The 23,948-nt window shown below is 29.1% G+C and overlaps 1 protein-coding gene across 1 annotated transcript in view; it reads right to left on the bottom strand.

The window, feature by feature from the left end:
• Nucleotides 1-12,415, bottom strand: part of LOC129975647 (uncharacterized) — a 39,904-nt gene extending 27,489 nt beyond the window's left edge. Inside the window, exon 1 of the mRNA XM_056088745.1 lies at nucleotides 12,195-12,415. Coding sequence (XP_055944720.1) covers nucleotides 12,195-12,270 — 76 coding nt within the window. The 5' untranslated portion in view covers nucleotides 12,271-12,415. The remainder of the gene's footprint in view (nucleotides 1-12,194) is intronic.
• Nucleotides 12,416-23,948: the final 11,533 nt, after the last annotated feature.

The raw sequence follows: 23,948 nt of genomic DNA, 5'->3' as shown, positions 1-23,948 counted from the left end.
TCAGATCGATTTTTCATTGAGCTGAAGCTCTTCCTTCGTTATTACGTGAGGCCAGGAAACAATTATAGCCTCAATTAGATCTCTTTTATTTGATGAACGCCTCATTCGTACAAGAGTTTTCAAATGGTGCCATAAGTTCTCAGTAGGATTGAGGTCAGGATTGTTTCCTGGCCATGATAACAACTCAATGCTCTTCAAGAGCCTTTAGTACTAAACCCTCTTTCGATATTTTTGCTGTATTGGCAGGAGCTGATTCCTGCTGAAAAATAAATGATGAGTTACTGGGAAATAAATTACAGATAGAAGGTATAAGTTTTGGTTCTAGAATAGTCTCAATGTATTTTCTACATTTTGTGTTCCATCGATAACATGAAGGCGACCAATATCACCTGCTGAAGTGCATCACCAAATCATAACACTGAGTTCTTCACAGTTGCCTGAATGCACTCAGGATGTAGCTCTTCGCCTTTTCTGTATCTAACATATTTTCGCCCATCACTACCGAATAACTATATGTTTGTTTCATCACTCCATATAACTTGTGACCACTAATCATCTGTCCAACTAATGTGTGCCTTTGCTCTCTGTAATCTTTTTATGCACTGCTGTAAATTGAGATAAGGCTTTTTTCCGAGGAATTCTTCCTCTTAGTCCAACTTCTAAAATCTTCTCCTGATTGTCCTTGAACTGACAGAAACGTCATTAGCATTCATTTCTAATGGCCATGATAAAATTCTTCTATCTTGGACACATAGTCTTTTTATTCTTAAGTCATCAACATATATGGTGCACCTTTTTCTGACTTTTCCTGCTTTATTTTTTTTTATTGAATTTGTCTTTTGATATCGTAAACAAAACTTACGAACTCCAGATGTAGTTACTGAACCACTCACCTGTCTTGCAATTTCAGCATACGAAAGGCCACGTTCTTGTAACACAATTATCTTAGTTCTCTTTCTAGCTGTCCAATCTATTTTTTTATTTGATATCATTGCTTCTTGACTAAATATTTAAAATATTACCAAAAATCAATATTAAATATGGAAAAGTTTTACAAATTATTTTTACTTATAATTTGATTACACAAAAAATAATCTTCCTTCAACAGAACAAAGCACAACAATGACTTTTGCTAACTTTAAACATGATGTCATCTTTTGCTGTCAGTTATTAACATTTGATTGGTGCCCAGAACAAGAACAGTGATTGGTCAGGGAAGTTAGAAATTACAGTCCACTTCACCATTTTGTTTGATATTCAGATTAAAGTAAGTATAACGTTTTTTGCATTGCAAACATTTGAATTTTGCTTTTTGTATTCAAATCAGCATTAAATTCTATTTAAAATGATATTGAAGGGTTTAATTTTGTGAAACGTAAAACTTTTTTTAAGCATACAAAGTTAGAGAACATAAAGATTTTCAAAAGTGTCCACAATTTTAGCCACAACCATATTTGAGCAGTTGCACGGTCGAATAGAAGACACTTTTGAACGCTCAACTTGGATTTACTCCGTTTGAGAAGCATATTATGTACAAGAAGCGCTGATTAAACTAACGTTCAATACAAGAGACTGACATCGCGATACAAGAGCATAAAAAAGCTGAAGTTTTTCCCTTCGACCATTTTACTATGAGATTGTATAGGGATTTCTTTGCCACTTGTTGATTTAGGTAAGGGAAATTTAGATATCTTTAAAAGAATGTGCTAAACATTAAGGATTCTTATCTCTTCACTCAGTGAGTGAGAATATACAGAAGTAAGCATTGCATTTTTAGAGCGCGTGTTGCATTAATTAAATAAAAAAAAGTAGAATTGGATCAGGAAGCATGAGAGCATTTTAGAATGAACTTAATAGGTCAAAATTAAGATAAAAATGAAGATATTAATTGGGATTTAAATTTTGTTTAAAAATATCATTATATATATGGTATATATATATATTTAAACTCTTAATTTCAATTTAATTAATTTCCAAGCTTTTATCTTAATTTAGCCCATAGTAAGTTCATTCTCTTATTTCGTGATCCAATTCCACTTTCTCAATTTAATTAATTCAAGAGAAGCTTTATAAAATTGCTGAATCGACTAAACGCCGACACTTTCACACGTTCGGCGTGAAGGGGTAAAAAATGTTCAGTAAGCACATTCTTTCTTAAAAGATCCCTGTGTTTCCCTTACATGTGATTGACATGAATCAGAAATCCCTATCAGAATCTTATTAATATATTAGCACTATGAAGAAATATTTTCCCTATCAAAATCTAAGGTTATATAAGATGAGGGATAAAATGTCCAAGAGCCTTTCCCTCATCCTTTTCTGTGTCGCTCTGTGCACATCGCTCGTACATATGCCTGCTTCTTCAAAATGAAATAAAACTACGTCACGAAATTAAAAGTATCTTCACTGTCTTCAAACTGCATCATGCTTCACATAAAAATTGCTTACACATATATAAGACAATTTATTGACTAATAAATTTTTACTTTTAATCACCTTTGAACGCACAAATTCATCATCATCCATTTGTTCTGTACGCATCTAAGAAGAAAAAAAAATGGAAACACCTATACCTCTAAGTCTTAAAATTTTTATATTCAATCTTTCAGAGCTTTTAAACTCACCCTTAATTAATTAATATTCTAAGGAATCCAAATAAAAAGCAATTTTAGTGACAGCATTCGGTTTACACATGTAAAAAAATGCTTTGAGTCCGTTTTCTAGAATAACCACCTCCTAAATAAAGTACATATCCGCAGCTCTCGCTGAAATGCCAAAGGATCAATCAGAGAAAGTCAGAGGAAGTAATCTGATGAGTAGTAGTTGACTGCGAGCTAGCAGATGCGTGGAATGCCTTTAAACCTTTGACGTCCCATCCTCAGTTATTTCTTTCAGATAACTAGTACGTATTAGATATTGCAATTGTATTCTTCATAAATAGATACTTTTTTCAATAAGATTATGCTTTTCCTCTATTCAATCTCCAAACTGCAAAGAAAATTATGATAATGGTCCAAAAGTATCAATTTTTAAATTTCGCAAGACTGGAAAATTAAAAGCACAATGCACTCACAGGCTCCTTCCTAAGGATTTCAAACCAAGAAAAAGTTACTGTAAGTGCAGCTATTCAATAACTTTCTCAAAAGATAATTTTCAATTTGAATTTATATTTGACTGTATAAATACGCTTTGTTTTTAGTTTTAAACCGTGAATAATGTTTTGAGTAAAAGTTTGAATTGCTTCTTTCCTTTTCTTTTTGTTTCAGCTTAAATTTATAGAATTTGTTTAAAATTTATTTATAAATTGAAAGACTGATTTAATTATAATCTTGTATAATGCCATATAACTAAAGACAAACATGTTTAGAAATAAAATGATGCATTCTTAAAGTATAATTTTAATTTTGTTTCAATATTTTTCTTCTTACAAGTTAATTTTATGTATTTAATAATGAAAATTCAATCTGTTTTAATAAGGATTTGAATCTTGATTAACATTTAACTCAATGTTCTATAATTTTAACTGCAATGATTAAATCAGCTGCACAAAGAAATAATAAATATGTTTACGAACATGATAAAACAATATCTCAATTCATAAATTTTGAAAGCATTCTTTAAAGAAAACAAAATTATAATGCAATAATTTTTTAATTTGTGAACATTTATTTACATATCAAAAATAATCTTAATATATATAAATTACGTGTCACGTTGTTTGTCCGCGATGGACTCCTAAACTGCTTAACCGATTTTAATCAAATTTACACACCGTGTGCAGTTTGATCTAACTTAAAAGATAGGATAGCCCTTTTTTTGAATTTTTAATTAGAATTTTAATTATTAATTAAAAACTAACTTTCCCGCCAAAAAAATCTATTCATTTTTCCCATTGCCAAATGAGTACAGTTAAAGTTTTTTTTCCCCAACAGTCATGAGGCTAGGCTTAAGATTTTTCGGCTGATTATTTGAAACGATTCTATTTATTTTCTTAGTGTTTGATGCATTTAAAATTAAACATTGTTAATTAATCGATCTTTCAGATTCATTCTTAAGTACTTTTGAATTCAAATAAAACAGAATAAAGGAAATTAAAAATTTCTAATCTGCATAGCGTTACCCCAACTAGCGTAGAAAAACTCACGCATTTGCGTTACGTTTCGAATCCGAATGTCCGAATTATTTATGATCCTATCCAAAAACTTTTCTCAGGAATAAGATATCATTTTCCAGAATTATTTTTTAATGCATACAATAAATTTGATACGTTGCAAAGGATAAAGTATCACGATCTTATGTTTGAATTTTGTATTACTGTGCACGGTGGCAATTCTCAGAAATAAGATATTTTATTTGAAAATGATTAATTACAAACGTTTTAACGGATCACTGATTAATATAACATACTAAAATTCTGCTTTTTTTAATTATAAAGAAGTTTGGAAAAATACTTGGAGGTGCACACGGATAATTATTACTTTTCGTTTTGAATGAATTCCGATTCTTTATTTTATCTGACTGTTTACTAAGAAAAATGTTGCACGGCAATAACATTTGTTACCTTCATTGCATTTTCAATTAAATGATTTTATTTCTTTTGTTAAGGATATCGTAAAAAAGGTAAGTGAACGAGCCAATAATAAGTTCCTCTAATCGGATAATAAAAAAATATTAACTCATTTGTATGCTAAATGAAATTTAATCATTTTTTATATAAATTATTGAAGATATGATAATAAAAAATGGTTACAATAATCGTTTCAGTTTTTCATTTCTTTACTAATAAACTGCATGTACGTATCAAGTTATGTCAGCTATCATCAACTCAGCTATCATTCACTTCAGCTACAATGCTTATCATCATTTAATAAATGTTTCTGAAACTGATTTCATTTTGTAAATGAATTTTGAATTATTGCAACAGACAAATGTATCAATGACGGAATAAATCTCATGGTAACTTCATGTGTGGAATATATAACTTTAAAAAAAAAAAAAAAATCTTTCCTTTAAGCTGAGGAAGCCAGAATCTGTATCACTGAAGTTAGAGGATTTATTATACATCATAAAGGGTTTATACTAAGAAGGAAAGTATTAAGAAGGAACAAATTATTTGTTCATTATTTGACAGTCACAATTATCTGTTAGCTCCAAGCGATTCTAACAGATGGCGATATGTGTTGACTGGATTGAGTAAGTATTCTAACAGATGGCGCTGTGTTAAAAGTACCAACGTTTCACATAAGCTGCAATTTAATGGCATAACCACCACGTGTTGCTGAGGCTAAAGTATAAGTTAAATTTATTTCGTAGTAAACGCATACAATGAAATTCAATTGTTCTTACTTTTTCAATTTTTGGTATTAGCATAGCCGACCACGTGTTATTTAGACTGAAGTATAAATTGAATTCATATTATAGTAAAAGTAATACAGTGGAATTCTTCTTGCTTTTTAATTATTAGTGCTTCATTGTTCAACAATCTTTAATTAAAATGCATGTTTAAAACAATCATTCTTATGGCGAAGTGTTGAAACACTTCGATTGTCCATAAACATGCGCGTACAATTGCAAAATGATCCATCAGTACAAATATTTTCTGAACAATTACTAGATATTGGGAACGGTAAAGTAGAACTGCAACCAAATACGCAATGCATTAAACTGCCAAACAATTTCTGCACTGTTCTTCAGGGTAAAAATGAATTGATTCAGAATATTTTTCCGGATATACAGAGTAATTACTTGAATCATAACTGGCTCAGTGATCGGGCTATTTTGGCAGCTAAAAATGTTGATGTTGACGAAATTAACTTCCAAATACAACAGTTGTTACCAGGCGATCTGATGTCTTTTAAATCAATCGATACTGTTGTTGATGAAAATGATAGTGTAAATTTTCCAATTGAATTTTTAAATTCACTAGATATACATGGAATGCCACCACATAACCTTCGATTAAAGATTGGTTCACCTATTATTCTACTGCGTAATTTGAATCCACCACGATTATGCAACGGTACGCGTTTGGTCATCAAAAAGATCACCGGAAATATACTTGAAGTTACCATTTTAACTGGAAAGTTTAAAGGAGAAGTGGTCCTGTTGCGACGTATTCCTATGATACCATCAGAATCTACGATACCCTTCAAAAGGTTACAGTTTCCAATTCGTTTAGCTTTTGCCATGTCTATAAATAAATCTCAAGGCCAAAGAATGTCGATTTGTGATTTAGATTTGGAAAATCCATGTTTTTCTCATGGGCAACTATATGTTACATGTTCACGTGTAGGAAAACCGTCAAATCTATTTGTGTTAGCTAAAGACAGGTTAACCAAAAATATTGTGCATCGATTAGTGCTAAATTAAATTGAAATTAAAAGTATTTATAATTCAAAATAATAAACATTATTGTCAAAGATTTAAAACTATCTGCCCTACCTACCTCATTTATAAGTTTAAGTGTTACGTGTTTTTTACTAACAACTTTGTAATGTACTCATTTGTTACAAACTTGAATACAAAAAATAAAGAAATTTAAATTTTTTTTTTTGTATTGATTTTTGCTCAATATCAACGGTACTAGAAAATCAATCATGGAGGTCCCCATGTTTTTTTACAAATGGCATCTGTGTAAAAAAGCATGGTGGTTCCCATGACAATGTTCTCCTACTGTTTCCCTTGAATAGTTTACTACTATGTAATATAACAAAAACCTTAGCCACAGCAACGAGTGGCCGGGTCTGCTAGTTATGTATATATAATTTCATCGCTAATTAATTCTAATTTATCTTCTGTATTTTCCCAAGTCTGAGAACAGCATTTTAGACAGGAAGACGTTATAAGAAATATGGAATATTTTTATGAAGAAAGTGACTGTATTCTGATAAAGTATTTTTTTATAGAATTTCTTATGTTTGTTTTTTTTAAGAAAAGAGAGAAATAATAGATATTAGATTTCCAGAATATACTTAAATTAGAGTTTTATAGCTACTTTCAAATGATGCGTTTTATAGATATTTCATAGTATAATTGATAGAATAAAATTTTAAAAATCTGATTTGAATGTTAAGAAGTATTATACAGATAAAAATGCTTTAAATTTAATTTATATTTTACAACAGCCAAACGATGTATTTATTATAAAGAAAGCAAAACAAAGAATGACGAAGCACTTTACGGGGAACGGTATTGCAGATGCAGCTATGAAAGCGGGAAGCTTCAATATAGCTGGACGTGGTGCCTTTTTTGTAGAGTAGTCGGAAGTTTTATTTGCTACTGGTATGTCCTTTCCTTTTTATTTTAATGATATTTTTGGTTTGTGAGTTATCTTTTATAGTTTGTGATGTGTTATTGTAATTTCGCTTGCATTTGGAAGTTATAATTTATTGTTTTATTTCTGTGAAAACTGGTTTATCTCAAAGGCCTCAATTTCAGGCGTTTTTCGGGTCACGAGAGGTCAATATTGTTGGATGTAAGTCAGACCTCTCATAAAAAAAATCTCTTGCTTGAATCCCTGCCTGAGGGTGACCCTTGAGAAAGTCTTCAGCCCGGATTCATAATTTCTTCTTTTTTAACTTTTTAATTTTATTTTTATTTTTTTAAATTCTTTTTCCTTATATTAACGTAATATTTTTACTAATTTGGTTATATATATATATATATATATATATATATATATATATATATATATATATATATATATATATATATATATTATATAAAAAGATATAACTAAACAATAAAATGAACTCTTATATCTATAGATAAATAAAACTAAATATAGTGTACTTCCGAGTATTGGACCTAATATGGCGGAAGGGCAGGCCGGATAACAAAAGATGGAGAGGCCGGAGTTGTATTAATTAATTTCTTTACCTATTAATGCCAGAAGACAAAGTTTTTATACTAAAATTCACTCTTACAATACATACATACGTAATATATTCACTGTTACAATACATACGATACTCGGGAGTGCATTGTATTTAAAGGGAATTTATCCATTGAGCCTGAAACAACTGATTGCGCACTAAGGTATAAGGCATTAAGTTTCTTTATTTAATACGAACATTGCCAATTCGAGTAAGAACATTAGGTTATACGAGAACATTATTAATTTTTATGGTTTATATTTCCCGAGCATGAATAATATGAATTTCGAATTCGAGTACACTATCAATTTATATAGTTTATGCACGAACAGAAATTTTTTCGAATTTCTCTAGAACATTTGGAGGAACTGCCTTTGAATTCAAAACATGTAAAGAATGTGCTGCAACTGGATTTATCAAAGAAGATTCTGAAACGAATTCTTAAAGACTTTTAGGAAATGGGCAGAATTTGATAAAGAGAAAATAATTCGGGTTACAGGAAGCTGATAAGTGCTCCAAGCTAAACTGCATTTTTATCAATTTTACAGAAAGCTGATAGACATTTGCAACGTTTTTATTTTCGATTTTGTTTACTCTATGCAGTACTCAAAAAAAATTTACTTTTTGTATTTACGAACACTTTTATAAAATAACAAATATATTCGTGAAAACATTTTTAATTCTAAATTATTTAAACGTGCCTTGCTCTTACAAAATTTTTAACTAAATCGTAACCTTGCAGGACACATGAGGATATGATATCACGGCATCATATTAAAAGTTAAATCATATTGAAAATTAAATTAAATTCTTCATTCAAAGCAATATGAGTATTTGTTGAAATCAAGTTTAAGTGGAGTATGTGTAAAGCGAATATTTTTCACAAAATTCCAAAAACCATTACATAGGGAAATTTATATAAAAAAAATAAAGATGAATACATAAAGATTCTAAAAAATAATCGGATTTTAGCGTTCTACTTTGCAGTTGCTCTAATAGAGAATTTCAATAAAGATGGGTTTTCCCATAATTGACAATTTTTTTTATTCTTGAATCTTCAGATAGCTAGCTATATTCAGTTGTGTTAAAATTCAAGACATAGCCAAATACCTTTTCACACTTTTAAATTAAAGAATAATTTAAAGAGGAGTAAACTATGTTTAATTAATTTCTGTACAATTTATTACGCTATTGAAATTACCTTCATAAACAATAAAAATATATGGATTTGAGGCCAGCTTCTGAGTAGGCCTGTAGTAGGAGTAGTAGGAATTAGAATATCTAATTTCACATAGAGTAGAATGTCCTCATCAATTATGGGCTCATTAACGAAGGTTTTTTTTTTTTTTTTTTTTTTTTTTTTTAAAAAAAGAATAACATTTGATTTTCCCCAAAATATTTCAAAAACCAACGAATAAACTTCCTTATATAGTATCAGCGGTCACTGCAGCTAAATGTGGCTCCGTTTAATATCAACTATTGATTTGTATGAGGACGAAACAAACTTAAAGGTGCCTAAAATTTATTTAACCGAAGTATTAGCGCACTTTTCTAATAGAATCAATTGCAAAAGATAATCCTGCCTCCGTTTTCAATTGCCTAAAGGTATCTATATTAGAATATATTATTTAGCGCAATTCTATAATTTTATGTTTGTATTAATAACGTAAATAATGGGAAAAAATTTACCACGTTATCTATAATTTTATGTTTGTATTAATAACGTAAATAATGGGAAAAAATTTACCACGTTATCTATAATTTTATGTTTGTATTAATAACGTAAATAATGGGAAAAAATTTACCACGTTATCTATAATTTTATTTACCGCAATTTAATTAATATATTTAATTTTTGAGGAAGAAGAAACATTTAATTATATTTTGAAAAATTTTTCAATTCTGTCTAGCAATCCAGATATTGAAAACTGTCAGGGTGTCAATGATATAACACTTTTTTGCTTTTCTTTAAGAGTAACTGACAATCAGCATGCCTAGAAGGCTTTGAGAGTAATATTCTGTGAAGAATCCAAGATGCAGGCTATTCTTTGCGTGTTCGAAATTCACGAGTCGTTTGTGCTACACTTCTTGTGAAATTTGAAAAACTGTTTAGGTCCACAGATGCCTTTATACTCTCATGCACATAGGTTGCAACAACCGATCATGATGTTAATTGCGAAAATAGCAACAAGGGGTTGAAAATGTAAATATGTGAAATAAAAATACGACGCTGTTATAAGGAGGCAAGTCTTATCGCAAAAATCAAGTCTTAGTCTTGAAGAAGGCCGACAGAATGGATATTGATGTGTTTAATAGTACGTAAAGCATCAAATATATTTTCCAATTATTATTTAAAGCAAATCAGTTTTGGCTTATGACAAATGCATCTATTCACTATGGCAAGGCAGAAATGGAAAAGAAAGCATATCGTATCTGCCTAAAATATTGCTGATTAATAATTGTAAGTAGCTGATAAGGTGAGGTCGATTCAATAAAATTAAAGAGAAATTGCTATGGTTTTATTTTACTCCCAATATTATTGTTATTTTGGTATTAAATTTCTCGGACATTTTTTTTTTCAAATTTTGTTGAAAATTTACGCATTAGTATTTTATTTCTATTGACTGCTCTAAATGAATGCATTTTAAATTATACCAAATATATTACAATATCCATGTATAATTATTATTAAAAAATAAGAAAGATCTATTACTTTTTCATATATAAAACATACAAATAGAATTCGAAATTTTAACGAATTTCCAAGTTTCTGACTTCCCTGAGTTTAAAAAATATACTTTTAAAATTATGTCCCTCTCTTTGTGAATACGAAACAATGCTTTGAATTGCAAAGAAGAAATTTGGAATGCGGAATTTAATTTTAAATTTATAGATTTTTGTTAAAATTTGAATGGAATTCGCTCAAAGGGTGTTAGTCCAGTTAGATTATTCAAGTAAAAATGAGCAATTTAAATATGAAATATGTAGATAAAATTTAAAACACAGGTTTTGGATTTCATGTAGATTAAATTTGGAATGATATCTGTCAAGGGACTGGTCATCTTTAAGTCTGTGATTTGCAAACATGTAAAATTCGACAACTTAAAAACACAACCAAATTTCATTTAAATAAATGAAATTTGGTATGCTATCTCCAAACTAGAATTGCAAAACTCTGTCAAATTTTGATTTCAAAAGATTGGAAAGAAAACTCCCAAAAAGCGTATTCGATTTTCTGGGACTCGTGTATTAACAGTACGTCAGCGATAAATTTCCAAAGTCGCAACCTAGATTCAGTAAAAAACATTACATTCAAGCCAAATTACCCTCTTTCGTCACTATTCTTTGCCGGTACAGTTAAAGAAGTTTTGACTTTCTTTATTGTACTACGAATTATACACTCTGATGTATGAAAATAAGTATCTGAGTACTCGTGGTGTTTCGCCTTTGCTCCGGCTACAATTGTAACCCAGGAGGAATAGGATATTGCCTTTATGAGAGCATGTGCAACATTTTAGTAAAACCAAGGCCTCAAAGAAGACTCCTGTTGCATTTACAAATATCTAGATATCAGTTAAAGGCATTTACAACAAAAAGAAATGTACGAAGATGCTAGATCATTGCACTGATAAGCATGATATTTTGAGCAATTATGTTTACAATCAATTCTAATTCATTGATTTATGAAAGAATTTTAATTGATGATCATAGAAACTTAAATTCCGATTCGTGAAACAATTACAATAAAAAAATGAACCTTTTAAAATAGGAAATGTTTTTGAAATGTTAACACTTCCTAGGTTAGCATTTTGTAAATGACGAAAGACACAAAGTCACATTACGTGACAAGCTTCAAAGTACGATTATACGAGGTTGGGGCAAGGAAAACTTATTTATATACAAGAAATGTATCTTTTCATTGGATAAATCCTTTAAATGGAAAATATTAATTTGTTATTTTATTTTTCTTATATAAGTAGCATAAAGAGAATACAATCGATGAAATAATTTAATTTAAAATAAAATGTATACATGTATCAGACTCTTTAAAGAAAGTTATGTCTATCTAAGAATGCTAAGTTTTAAATAAAGAGAAAATATGAAAATTAGATATATCTATTGTTGCCCTAAAGGAAAGAAGCTGAAAACTAGTTTCCGTTAGTGCAAACCAAATTCTGCAAAATTTCAATAGGCGAAAGCACTTTTAATTATTCCAGTGCAAATCGAAATATATGAAAAAAATAAGAACCACATAAAATATTCATAAAATTTTACAGTCTATACAGATTAGAATGAGAAGGTAAAAAGAAAATTTCTTACCTTCAGTAATTTGCAAAACGATTACTGAAAAAAGACAAATGAAGATTGTTTTCAGACTTCTATTTTGTTCCATCATGGCAACACTATCCGACAGTTAGAAATCACAAACATCAAATGGGATGTTTAACAAATTGATTGTATTATGAGAACCAGAAACAAAAAGGTTCAAGTTCCGAAAAGGTCTTTCCTTTTTACTTCTACGTCTGCATATGCAGAGTCCGATTGGACGTTCTCTCTCCAAATAAGGCAACAGGTCAAAAGATTAAACTAATTCCGCGATTTTAGATTAGATTGCCGAGTGTTCATGTCGGATGATAAAATTTTGTAAATACTTATTGGAAAATTCGGTTTTGAACTATTCTGTTTTTATCAGAGAAAGATATAGCCATAGTTTACTTTGGCAACTTCACTTCTTGTTTTTTTATTTAGAAAATGCAAACCTTGAGACTTAACAAACAATACTTTATCTGACATATAGAAGACCAACAAATTAGATTTTACATATCAATTTAGTCTGTAACAATCCTAGACCTAGAATATGTTACTCAGTAATAATTACATCTATAAAAATAAAAAATAACGAAGTTCAGAGAGGACTTTTTAATCAATGCTTAAAGCTCTGAACAGTAACTATTAAAATAATTTTTAAAGTATATAACAAGATATCAATGATATTATTCTTAAAATCTAAAGTTCCGCAGTGGTCTGGTAGTAAGATTTCGACTTCGGAACCTGAGGGTGTGAAGTTGAGTGTTGAGGAACCTGAGGGTTCCAATTTGAGGCCCGATTCCACCGAAGAACCGCCGTGTAAGCGGGCCTGGTGCAGGTCGAATCCGTCGGGTCCAAACGTCCTCCCAATGGTATGATGTGGAAGCTTGGACAGGAGGGTGTGAGCTCAAGTGCTGTCCTCGTCCTCTGGTTCAAAATTACGAGGTCCGTCCCAAAATAGCCCCAGTATAGCTTTAAAACGGGACGTTAATAAAACTAATACTTAAAATCTAAGCATGACCTTTTTTTGACAATTATTTTCTTTGAAATAGTATAAAATAGTTTTATTTGATTGATAACCTTGAATATATTAACCAAAAACTTAAGACACGAATTTCCTCACGCGGCCAGAGATATGGTCAAAATGACTCCATTATTATTTTTCTTTTTTGTCTTTTGCAAACAGCATTGGAATTTATTTTGGAAACAAAATACATTCTAGAAATCATGTAGATACTACAAATATTAAAAATAATTATATTAAAAATGTTAAATGTCATAACATGAAATGTTGGAAAGATGTTATAAGAAAACTAACTAATTTTTAACTAGTATTTACATCGTTTAGATATCACGGAATTACACTAATGTTAATAACTGCTAGAATATAACAAACGCAAATAAAGTATACAATATTTTAAAACATTATTTTAAAAATATATTTTTATTCTTTTTGCATTATTCAAATTAAACGCAATTTAAGAGGCATAAAGTCAATGACTCCATAAATAACAACAAAAACTTTGAGAAAGAGTAACTCGGTTATACGCATGTGTTCATACTTAGACTTTTGCAAACATATTGCTGAAAGAACAACTTGAAGGTATTGAGGAGATGATTGTATGCAAGGTCAAAACACCAGAGTATAATCAGAGCTAATGAACAAGGTGGAGTCATTTTAACTCTAGTCTCCAGTTACGTGTGAAACTTTCAAGGTCTATTCTTTGTAAACTGTGGCAATATGTTTGAAATACTATTACGTTTACAGGCTTTGTCAGTTTCTAAAAACTTCTGGAAATTCCGAAATTTAATAAAAATTATATAGTTAATTCCAAATGTTTAATTTTATGCTTAATCGTGAACGTATTCATTTTATGCTGATAGATTACTTCCCTGGAGGAGTTTTAGAGATAACTGGCCCACATTTGCATTGAGAGATACAAAATGTTCTCTAAACATCAATACTAAGCCAAGCATATATGAACTGTATTTTATTTTGCTTCATTACCATTTAGCTTTAAACTAAGGTGAACTAATACCATAGATTAACAGAAGCAGTGCGGAAACTGAAATCTTGTGCTAAATTTTGAAAATTATAATGATAAATTATTTTCCATGTTTTTTTAGTGGGGGAGGAAAATGCTTATAAAGAAATAATAAAATTTAAGAAGTCTAATACCCAAGAAGCAAACACTGACAGATTTCGAGTGTAAATTTTAACGGGTGCATTAACCTTAACCGGCAACTTCGACCCACCACTTATTCATTTATAATAAATTTAAAGGATAAATAGATAAATGATACACCCATAAAGCAACAGATTTTCATTCTTAAAATTGCACAAAACACTTAAAATTGAAGGGAAAAAAAGCCTTAAACCTAAGTGCATTTTTTTTTTTTTTTTCTTTTGCAAAAACGCAAACATAATTTTCACCATTGTAGGTTCCTAATAAATATATTCTGAAATATAAGTTTCATTGAACCCTTTTTTATTCCAAATTTATAAATCTTTCAAAAATGGAAGTCAAATGAACGAAAATCCGACATCAAATAGGTAACTAAAAATCGTCAGATAAATAAAAAACTGGAAATTACCAAACTAGAAACAAGGCGAATAAAAATGCCTATGAATTCTTCATTGATGAATCAACTCAAATTAAAAATGCATAGTTTTTGTTTGAATATTCATTATTTATCACCTGTGTGTTCACAACGTGTATTACATGTTTAAGTTTCATAGTGTTTAATACACAAATTGGCGTCATGCGGGTACAGGCGATAATGTTATAATTTGTTCAACTCTACCACAAAGCGAACACTGTTAATTTTTTTATTTTTATTTTGACATCCAGTTTCTTGGGGTATTTCGGGTAAAAGCAAGACTTCCAAACGCAAACTTTATACACAGGAGAAATATTTTTCACGCTCAGGCGCTATATTTATGAAAGATTGACAATTTGAATACAAAATTGAAACTTTGAAACGCTGAATTCACTTCGAACGCAATATTCATATTTCTAAAAGATAGTCTATAATTTGGAGAGATATTTCTTTTGTTCAAATCAAGCAGGTCTTGATTAATAATGACTTCAATATTAAAAAATAAAAACAAGTTATCACAATAAGCTATCAATATATTGTACATTATTCATTGTTCCATCTATATATTCTTCTAAGCCATTTATACATTTTAAAAGGTCCAGTGAAACCTGAACTGAACTTTGTACTCTCTATTAAGTTTATTTCAGTTTCAGCTCATATTTATGTTCAATTAATAATCAAATCTTTGCATTTGTGCAGCTATTTTGCTGTCATACTTGTCTTAAACTCAAGAGCATAAAGTTCTTGTTTTGGCGATTTATCTAAGAATTTAATAAATTTTTATTGATCTTTTTTCTGAAATTAATCTCAATACCAAAAATGATTTCATATATTTTTACTAAAAATGATTCTTTAGATGGAGATACACAACTTTTTATGAAAAAGAATTAAAAATGATAAGCCCATTTCCATATATCTATCTATACTTATATATAAAGCTCAATGTGTGTGTGTGCGTTGGCGCTCTACAGAAAAGACCATTTGACCTATAGCTACCAAATTTGGTACATGTATACCTTGGAGGTCGGGAATGTGCACCTGGGTCCCTTTTTTGAATTTTTAATTAGAATTTTAATTATAAATTAAAAACTAACTTTCCCGCCAAAAAAGTCCTTTCATTTTCCCCACCGCTAAATGAATAAGGCTTCAGGTGTTTTTTTTTTTCCCATCAGCAATGAGGCTAGGGCTAAAATTTTTTGGCCGATTATTTCAAACGGCTCTGTTTATTTTTTTTTAATATTTGATGCATTTAAAATTAAACATTGTTAATGAATCAATCTTTCAGATTCATTCTGAAGTACTTTTGAATTAAAATAAAACAGATTAAAGTAAATTAAAAATGTATAATCTGCATAGCGTTACCCCAACTGGCGTAGAAAAATTCACGCATTTGCGTTACCGTAACTGGCGTTAAAAATTCACACATGCGCATTGTATTCTGATCGTTTACATTTCAACGGAAGCGGACTCGATTTAAATTATTTTTAGGTTAGTTGTATGCTTTTGTAATTAAATTGTATTTATGTTAGTTCATCGTTTTTTAAGTAATTTTTTAACCTATTTTCGACCGATTATTTTAAACAATTCTGTTTATTTTCTGAGTGTTTGATGCATTTAAAATTAAACATTGTTAATTAATATACCTACTCAAGATGAATGAGAAAAAATTTTGTTGACATATTCTTGAGATATTACATAAATTAAGAAAGATATTCTATAGTGCTCATAAGGTTTAAATGCTCAATGACTCTGTTTTCAGTAATCATATTACAAAAAAAAAAAAAAAAAAAAAAAAAAAAAAATGCTTTGCATCAGTAAAAAAATATTATTATATTAATTGCAGATTAATCATTTCCACTTTAATTTAAAGCATAAATTCTACGGGAGCTAACAGAAAATTATGCACCGTCATATTCCTACGGGTTGAACAAGGTGAAAATGTAGAATTAAGACGTAAGCGCTGTAAGAATTCCTCCCTACAATTTCAGCGATCCACATCAGTGGTTTGCTATGTGTGTAAGAACTTTTGAGCTTGATGTACCGAAACCAGTGACCGAAAGTGTAACGAAATTCAACTACATCGTATCAAATTTGTCACCGAAAGCCGATGCTATAATACGAGATGCCATCATAAATCCAGATGCAGTAGACCTATATACTGCAATTTAAACGCATCTTATTTAAAGGTCCGGTGAGTCTTCGCAACAAAAAATACGAAAATTGCTTTCCGGTGAGGAATTAGGAGATAGAAAAACTTTAGAATTACTTAGGACTATGAATCGTCGTGCCGCTTCACACAATGTTCCGAAGGAACTTTTGCTGGAACTTTTCTTACAGGAAATGCCAACTTCTGTTTAGTCTATTTTGGAATCAATTACACCAATAATTGTGGGAAAAGCCGCAGAAATTGCTGATCGAATCCTCGAAGTGAACTCTTCGAATTTATCCCTTTCAACTAATGTAATATCTTCAACCGGCGAAAATCAGATTCTTCAGGAAATCGAAATACTTAATAGGAGAATCGACGAACTTTAGATTAAATACAAGAAGATTACAGAAATCGCTCTCATCCACGCAGCCGTTCATCTTCCGGTCTAGAGATTCAAATGTGTGTTGGTACCATAGAAAATTCCAAGAAGCAGCAAAGAAATGCATACCTCCATGCAATTTTGTGTGTTTGCAGGTTTCGATGCCTATAATAAAAGCTGATTTTTTTTTATATTATTTTAATATTTCACCTGATCTTCGAAGCAGGAAATTAATAGATAATGCGACGAAATTAAATACTCGTTGCAAGCTTGCGCCATCTAATGTTCATTCCATTAAACTTATTTCAATCGAGAGTATTTTGAACAATAATTTAAGAGAATTTCCTGAAATTGTTAAAACTCCTTCTTTTTCTAAAGAAATCAAACATAATGTAAAACATTATATCGAAACTTCTGGTCCATCTGTTTTTTCCAAGCCTAGACGATTAGCTCCTGATCGGTTAAAAACAGCCAAAGCAGAATTTCAGCATATGCTTGATCTGGGCGGTATTAGACCTTCTAAAAGCAACTAAGCATCTCCTTTACATATTGTACCTAGGAAAATAGTAATGATTGGAGACTTGTTGGAGATTATCGTGCCTTGAATGCTCAAACTAAAAAGGACAAGTACTCTATCTCTAGGCTACATGCGCAGAATTCGTGTATGTAACAACTCTTCGACTGCCATCTGTTTTTTTTTTTTTTCTCATCTAACAAGATTTCTACATGTAATCCACATATGTCACAATGTTACTGGATAAAATGAGGTCTTTGCAACCAGTGCCAACTTCTGCCCACGATAGAAATTCTATATTTCTGCCAACTGCATTAAAAACCTGTGCACCTGTGTTCCTGAGAGTTGATAGCGTTCAACCACCACTCTCACAACCTTGCACTGTTTTGCACCTTGCACAAGTTTTCAAAACTCTTGTGAATGGAAAAAAGAAATTTGTGTGAATAGATCAAGTCAAACCAGCTTTTTGTTTGGATGACGACAATGACGTTCCTTCTGTTCCTCAAGTGCTTAAACCAGAGCAGGATAAAACGGACATAACATCGCATCCAGATAAACAAATTTGAAAAACTTTTCCTCAAACTAAATCTGGACGATATGTCAGATTTCCGAAAGCTTTGGAACAATTCATACCATAATAGTTTTTTTTTAATTTAAAAATTGATATGATCTCTCCCTGTATACATCTTGGCAAAATTTTGTATTTCATTTTCTATTATAAGTATCAGTTTAAATTTTGTGTATGGATGTATCTTTTAATTATAGTTAATTAGGCAATTTTTTAAATATTAACTGCATCGTTTACTTTTGTATATATTGTATGCAATCATTTTATTTTTGTTGTGCCATAGTTTTGTGTATTTTGATATTGTGGTATCGTTCGCCAACTCACTGAGGAGGGGGGGGGGATACTCTGTGTGAAACAATCCCTCCGGTGAGTCTGCTTACTTTTAAGCAATCGCAAGTAATAGAGGCGCCAGGCGAGAGACAATGTCTGACAGATTTCCTGTTTCAGGCAAGTACGCTCAGAATGATCCCTTGGTGATTTATTTCTGACGATAGAATAACAACTTTCTGGTAAGTGCAATTTATTTCCCATAATCTATTGCACTTAAAATGAAACCAAGGCTAATTGGTAAAGCTTATTTGCTAACTAAGAGCACTGGATTGTAAATCAATCCTAGAAAAACAGTTAACCAATTTTGTGTTGGAAAATTTTAACATCAATAGCATCTTGTATGAAGGGAATGTATTAAAAAATAAAAAGGGAATTAGTTGGTTTTCATTATTGTGAGATTCATATATTAAATAAAACGCAATAGAATATTATTATTATTTTTTTAATTTAGAACAATTTTTAAAAATAAATTGATCTCCTAAAAAGTTATTTTTATTATTCTTCACTGTATATTGCTTTGTTCCTATTCATGTAAAATGCAAAGTATTCTTTGCGTGCACATGACAGTGGGTTCATATTGCAAGAAATTTTCACAAATTGTATTTTCAAAGAAAACAAAATCAATACAGAAACACGAAATTGTGAATTTCATATATTGTTTCTTAAACATTATTTTGTAGTCAATATTATTCAATAAATTCTATAATAATATGAAAGTAATTTTTTTTTCATGGTATATTTTTTGGACGTTCAATTTCAACAATGTTAAAATTTAAGGAAAAGCATTGCTGAAAAATTTGGAATGTAGTAATCTTTACACGTTTTCATTAATTTCTTATCATCTTTCATTTCTTAAAAATAATGGGTTTAATTATTTCTGGATACCAACTCTCGTTTAGACACAAAAATTACAAATTTATTTACACCATTTATTTTTTTATTAATTCTTTACAGTTTCCAACAGTTCTCCGACTCACTATATTTTTGCGATTTTCACCCCTTAAAAGTCGTTTGGGACCCAATGTTGTATGGGGATTCTTTATCCTTTTGATGGCTACCATCACCTCTCTGCATTTGTCGGTCGAATTCGGCAACACCCTGTATACGTCCACTCTCATTCAATGTTCATCTTTGTTCCCATGACATCCCCCCCCCCCTCTTTCCGTGGATGTTTATGAATTTAGGTTTTGATTCTTGTCATCTTTATAGAAACACAAAGAAAGAACAGAGCACATTCAAAAGAATGCTTATTATTCTTCAAATAAATAAAGTTTTATTGGTAATTTCCTAAAACATTATTTAGATAAAAATGTTTATGAGAAATCAATTGTAACTTTTATTACATCATAAAAGTAAGAACATAGTACATCATTTATTGCATGTCCTGTTTGATATTCACTTATAAATGAGCATTATCCACCTGACTGAGCAAAGATAATAAAGTCTGTAGAGTGGGAAGCTCTGGTACTTTTACTGTTGAATAATCATGCTCAACATTCACACATTTTGAATGATTTTCTACTAACAAACTGCTAGAAATTTATATCATATAACGGTTATTTAATATGTTTGTAATGGATCATATTTCATATTAAAAGCTTTAGGTTACTTATTAGAAAATATCTTTTTGATATTGCAGTATCTTGATAGATATTTTTATAGCACTACTAATTTTAAGCTGATGTGTTACCACTGCTTTCATTAGATTATTTTTTTTTAAATATTTAGCAGGTTAAAATTATATTCTTATAATTTTTTAACTAATTAAAATATATGCCTGATTAAACTCTAAAATTAAAAGATTTTTAGGATATTGAGAGTCAATTTAATTTGACAAAAATTTCTATCAGAAAATGTAAGTGATTATACACAGTCATATATCAAAGAATGAAATACACTGCATATATCAGCTTTATTTTGTATGACAAATTATTTTTTTTTTCATAACTAAATTATAATCCACACCATAATGCTTAGAATCTTTCAAAAGTAATTAATGCATTCTTAAAAATTTTGAATCAGAAATTTTATAAGGAGTCATCCTTTGAAATAAGAACAGATGTCAAAATTTTCAATGGCAATACCTATTTTTCTCACAAAATTTCAGAACTGCATTAATATTTTTTCTCAGAAAACAAATTTCATTAATCTTTCCATATCTATTCATTTTAATATTATATGTTAACAAAGTTTTGACCTTCTAATATTAAAATAAAAATTTGAACTTTCTTCATATCTCAAAAAAGAAAATAAACGGACCAAAAAATCTTGTTGTTATGAAAATATAAGGTATTTTGTACATATTGTTATTGTTAAAGATAATTTTTAATATGTGAAAAAAATTTCAAAATTAAAGCAACATACTTAAATTTAGGCATAAATCGAATTAAGCTTATTTCCTAAGGGCATGCCAAATTCCTACAAGCAGTTTTTTTTTTTTTTCCATTACATTAATTTTCTGCATCGCCTCTAAAATTATGTATTTAGGATGACTTTTGTATTTTACAAAGGTAACAATTTAGTGTGTATTCACAGATTTGTATTTTGTTTGGCATTCAAATGCTGTCGATCATACATTTCTTGTATAAAATATCATAATCTTGTAATGTGTGTGTACATATATATATATTTCAACTCTCCCCTCCCCCCCCCAAAAAAAGAAATCAAGCATAACAATGCTTTACATTTATAGTATTTTATATATAGGTTATAATTTTAAATATGTAGGATAGTTTTCTGTCCACGTGCCAAATTAGAATCTTTAGTGATCAGCTTGTATAGTATCACTAATATAATATAAAATAATACAAAATGGGAATTTTATTTCTTAATAATTACTTTATAGGATGGTAACTATTTTGAAAATATTCTGACTTAATTATTTCTCTTTATAAGTAATCCAAAACATGCATTTTAAGAAAATCATTTGGCATTTATTTATATGTTCAAACCTCAAATTTCATAAAATACATCAGCTGTAATTATAATTATTATAACATTGTATTAATATTAAATAGAATAAAAATGGGGTACTTACTTTGTTCTGGATGGTTTGGAAAATAAGTACCACCAATAAAAAATTTATGTAACAAATGGTATTAGACTATGCATTTAGAAATAATTTTTTGAATCCAAAATATATTTTGCATTTATTCCTTATACATGCAAAAATGAAAATTTTCAAATAATTTTAATGATTCATAGTTAATTAATTAATACATTAGTTTATTACAGTTTTTGTCAATATAAAATTATGCATTTTTTTTTAATATTTTGATGAAAGGCAAAATAAATAATCGAATAAAATTTTAAAACAATTAATTTTAATTTATTTGAATGTTGAAAAGAATAAACTTCTCGAAAAATAAAGTTATGCATGAGCTTCTATTGAAAAAAATAACACAAAATTTCAAATGAAATTCATTTTTAAGTTTTTTTGTTTTTTTTAATCCTTTGACTACATTTAGATCAGAAAAATTTGATACAGAGAAGACAAGAGATTGTAAGTGACTTTTTTATCAAATATTTGTGATCATTTTTTATTTGACCTCAATAATATAAATACACATGATTCGATAAATAATTCTAATTAAGTGCATTATATCCTTCTTAAACGAATTTCAAACTTTCTAGAAAGAATACAAAAACTAAATATATATCTATTGCCAAACTTTTAAATAGAATTAAGTGGCTTTAGATAAATTGCATTTTAATGTATCATTATAATTTGTAGCTTTTTATCTTGATTTTATTACTCTATTTAATACATTTAGTTGATAGATATACTTTCTCTATGACAAAATTAATTGAATTAATATGTTGTATTTAATCAAAAAAGTTTTAATATAAATTTTTATTTATTAAACTGGATATTTCTTAATGATATCCTACGGAATTATTATCTCAATAATTATATCTGCTTCCAAATTTCTATTCCTATATAATGTAAAAAATAATAGCTTAATAAATTCCTATGTAAATGTAATAAATAATAGCTTAAGAAAATGCAATAATAATGGAAATTGAAGGTATATAGAATAAATGAATGGTGTTCTGTGATTTGTGTTTCATATATATGTATCTTCATATAATAAAATCTTGCATAATCAAAAAGCATTTGCATAAAATACAAAGTTGCCAAAAAAAAGTATGGAAGGATATGGATTTACAACTTATCAATGAATGAAATGCATTACTTTTTTTATGCACTCGTGGGTTTTTTCTCTCTCTCTCTCTATATATATATATATCTATCAGTAAGATATTACTTTTAACATTAAAATTAATATTTCTTTTAAATAAAAAAATGTATTGATTTTATTTCTTTCACTCTTACAAAATTTACAATTTTAATGTTTTCAGCCTAATGGCAGTTCAGGCTCAGATGCAATTTAAATGAAACTTTCAATACTGTTGAATATTGGAATCAATACTGTTATATTGTCAGGAAAGAATCAAATCAATCTCCACATAATTTGTACTGTAAATATTTTCTATGGACAAAATTGTAATCAATTTCAACAGGTAGATTTAATCTTACAAATGTTTTTAAACAATCACAAAAATTTAGGAAAAAAAAAAAAAACTATTACTGATGTTTAGAGATGGGAATGACCTCTCCCCCCCAGGTAAAAAAAATGTCAAATATCTCCTGACATAATTATAATACATTAACTAAAAGTTGTGATCTGGTTAATTTTTCCATGGAGAATTTGAATCCACTTAAAAAAAGGATGGATTTTAGGATTCTAAAATTTTTACATTTTAAATATGTAGATAATTCCCAAAAAATACATTAACTAAAGTTGTGTACTAGCTTATGTATATATGTACTAGCTTTAAAATGGATCTTTAATTTTCATATGAGATCAATAGCAGAAAAACACAGTGTGGTTTTTCTATTTTTCCCAGTACCGGTACAATTTCCATTCACATTTTTCATTAAAACATATTGACTGCATAAATACTGTTTATTTCAAACACACTGACATTTTAAAGTTTGAGTTTCTTAACTATTCCATAAGTTAAGTTTAATATTCTATAAGTTCATAGTTAAATTTCTTAAGTATGCGTTGCAACTTTAAAAAAAAAAAAATATTAGAGTTGTAAAAATTTGTTGACAGAGCTCAGCTCTTTCATTTTTTTCAACATCTGTAAGTACAAATAATGAAAATAATCATTCACATCAATATAAAGATACTATTAAAATTTCTTAATTTTTTTCT

Source organism: Argiope bruennichi, chromosome 7 (assembly GCF_947563725.1).
Source record: "Argiope bruennichi chromosome 7, qqArgBrue1.1, whole genome shotgun sequence".
Taxonomy (NCBI): domain Eukaryota; kingdom Metazoa; phylum Arthropoda; class Arachnida; order Araneae; family Araneidae; genus Argiope; species Argiope bruennichi.
Note: the sequence above shows the minus strand (reverse complement) of the source record. Positions and strands in the feature narration are given on the sequence as shown.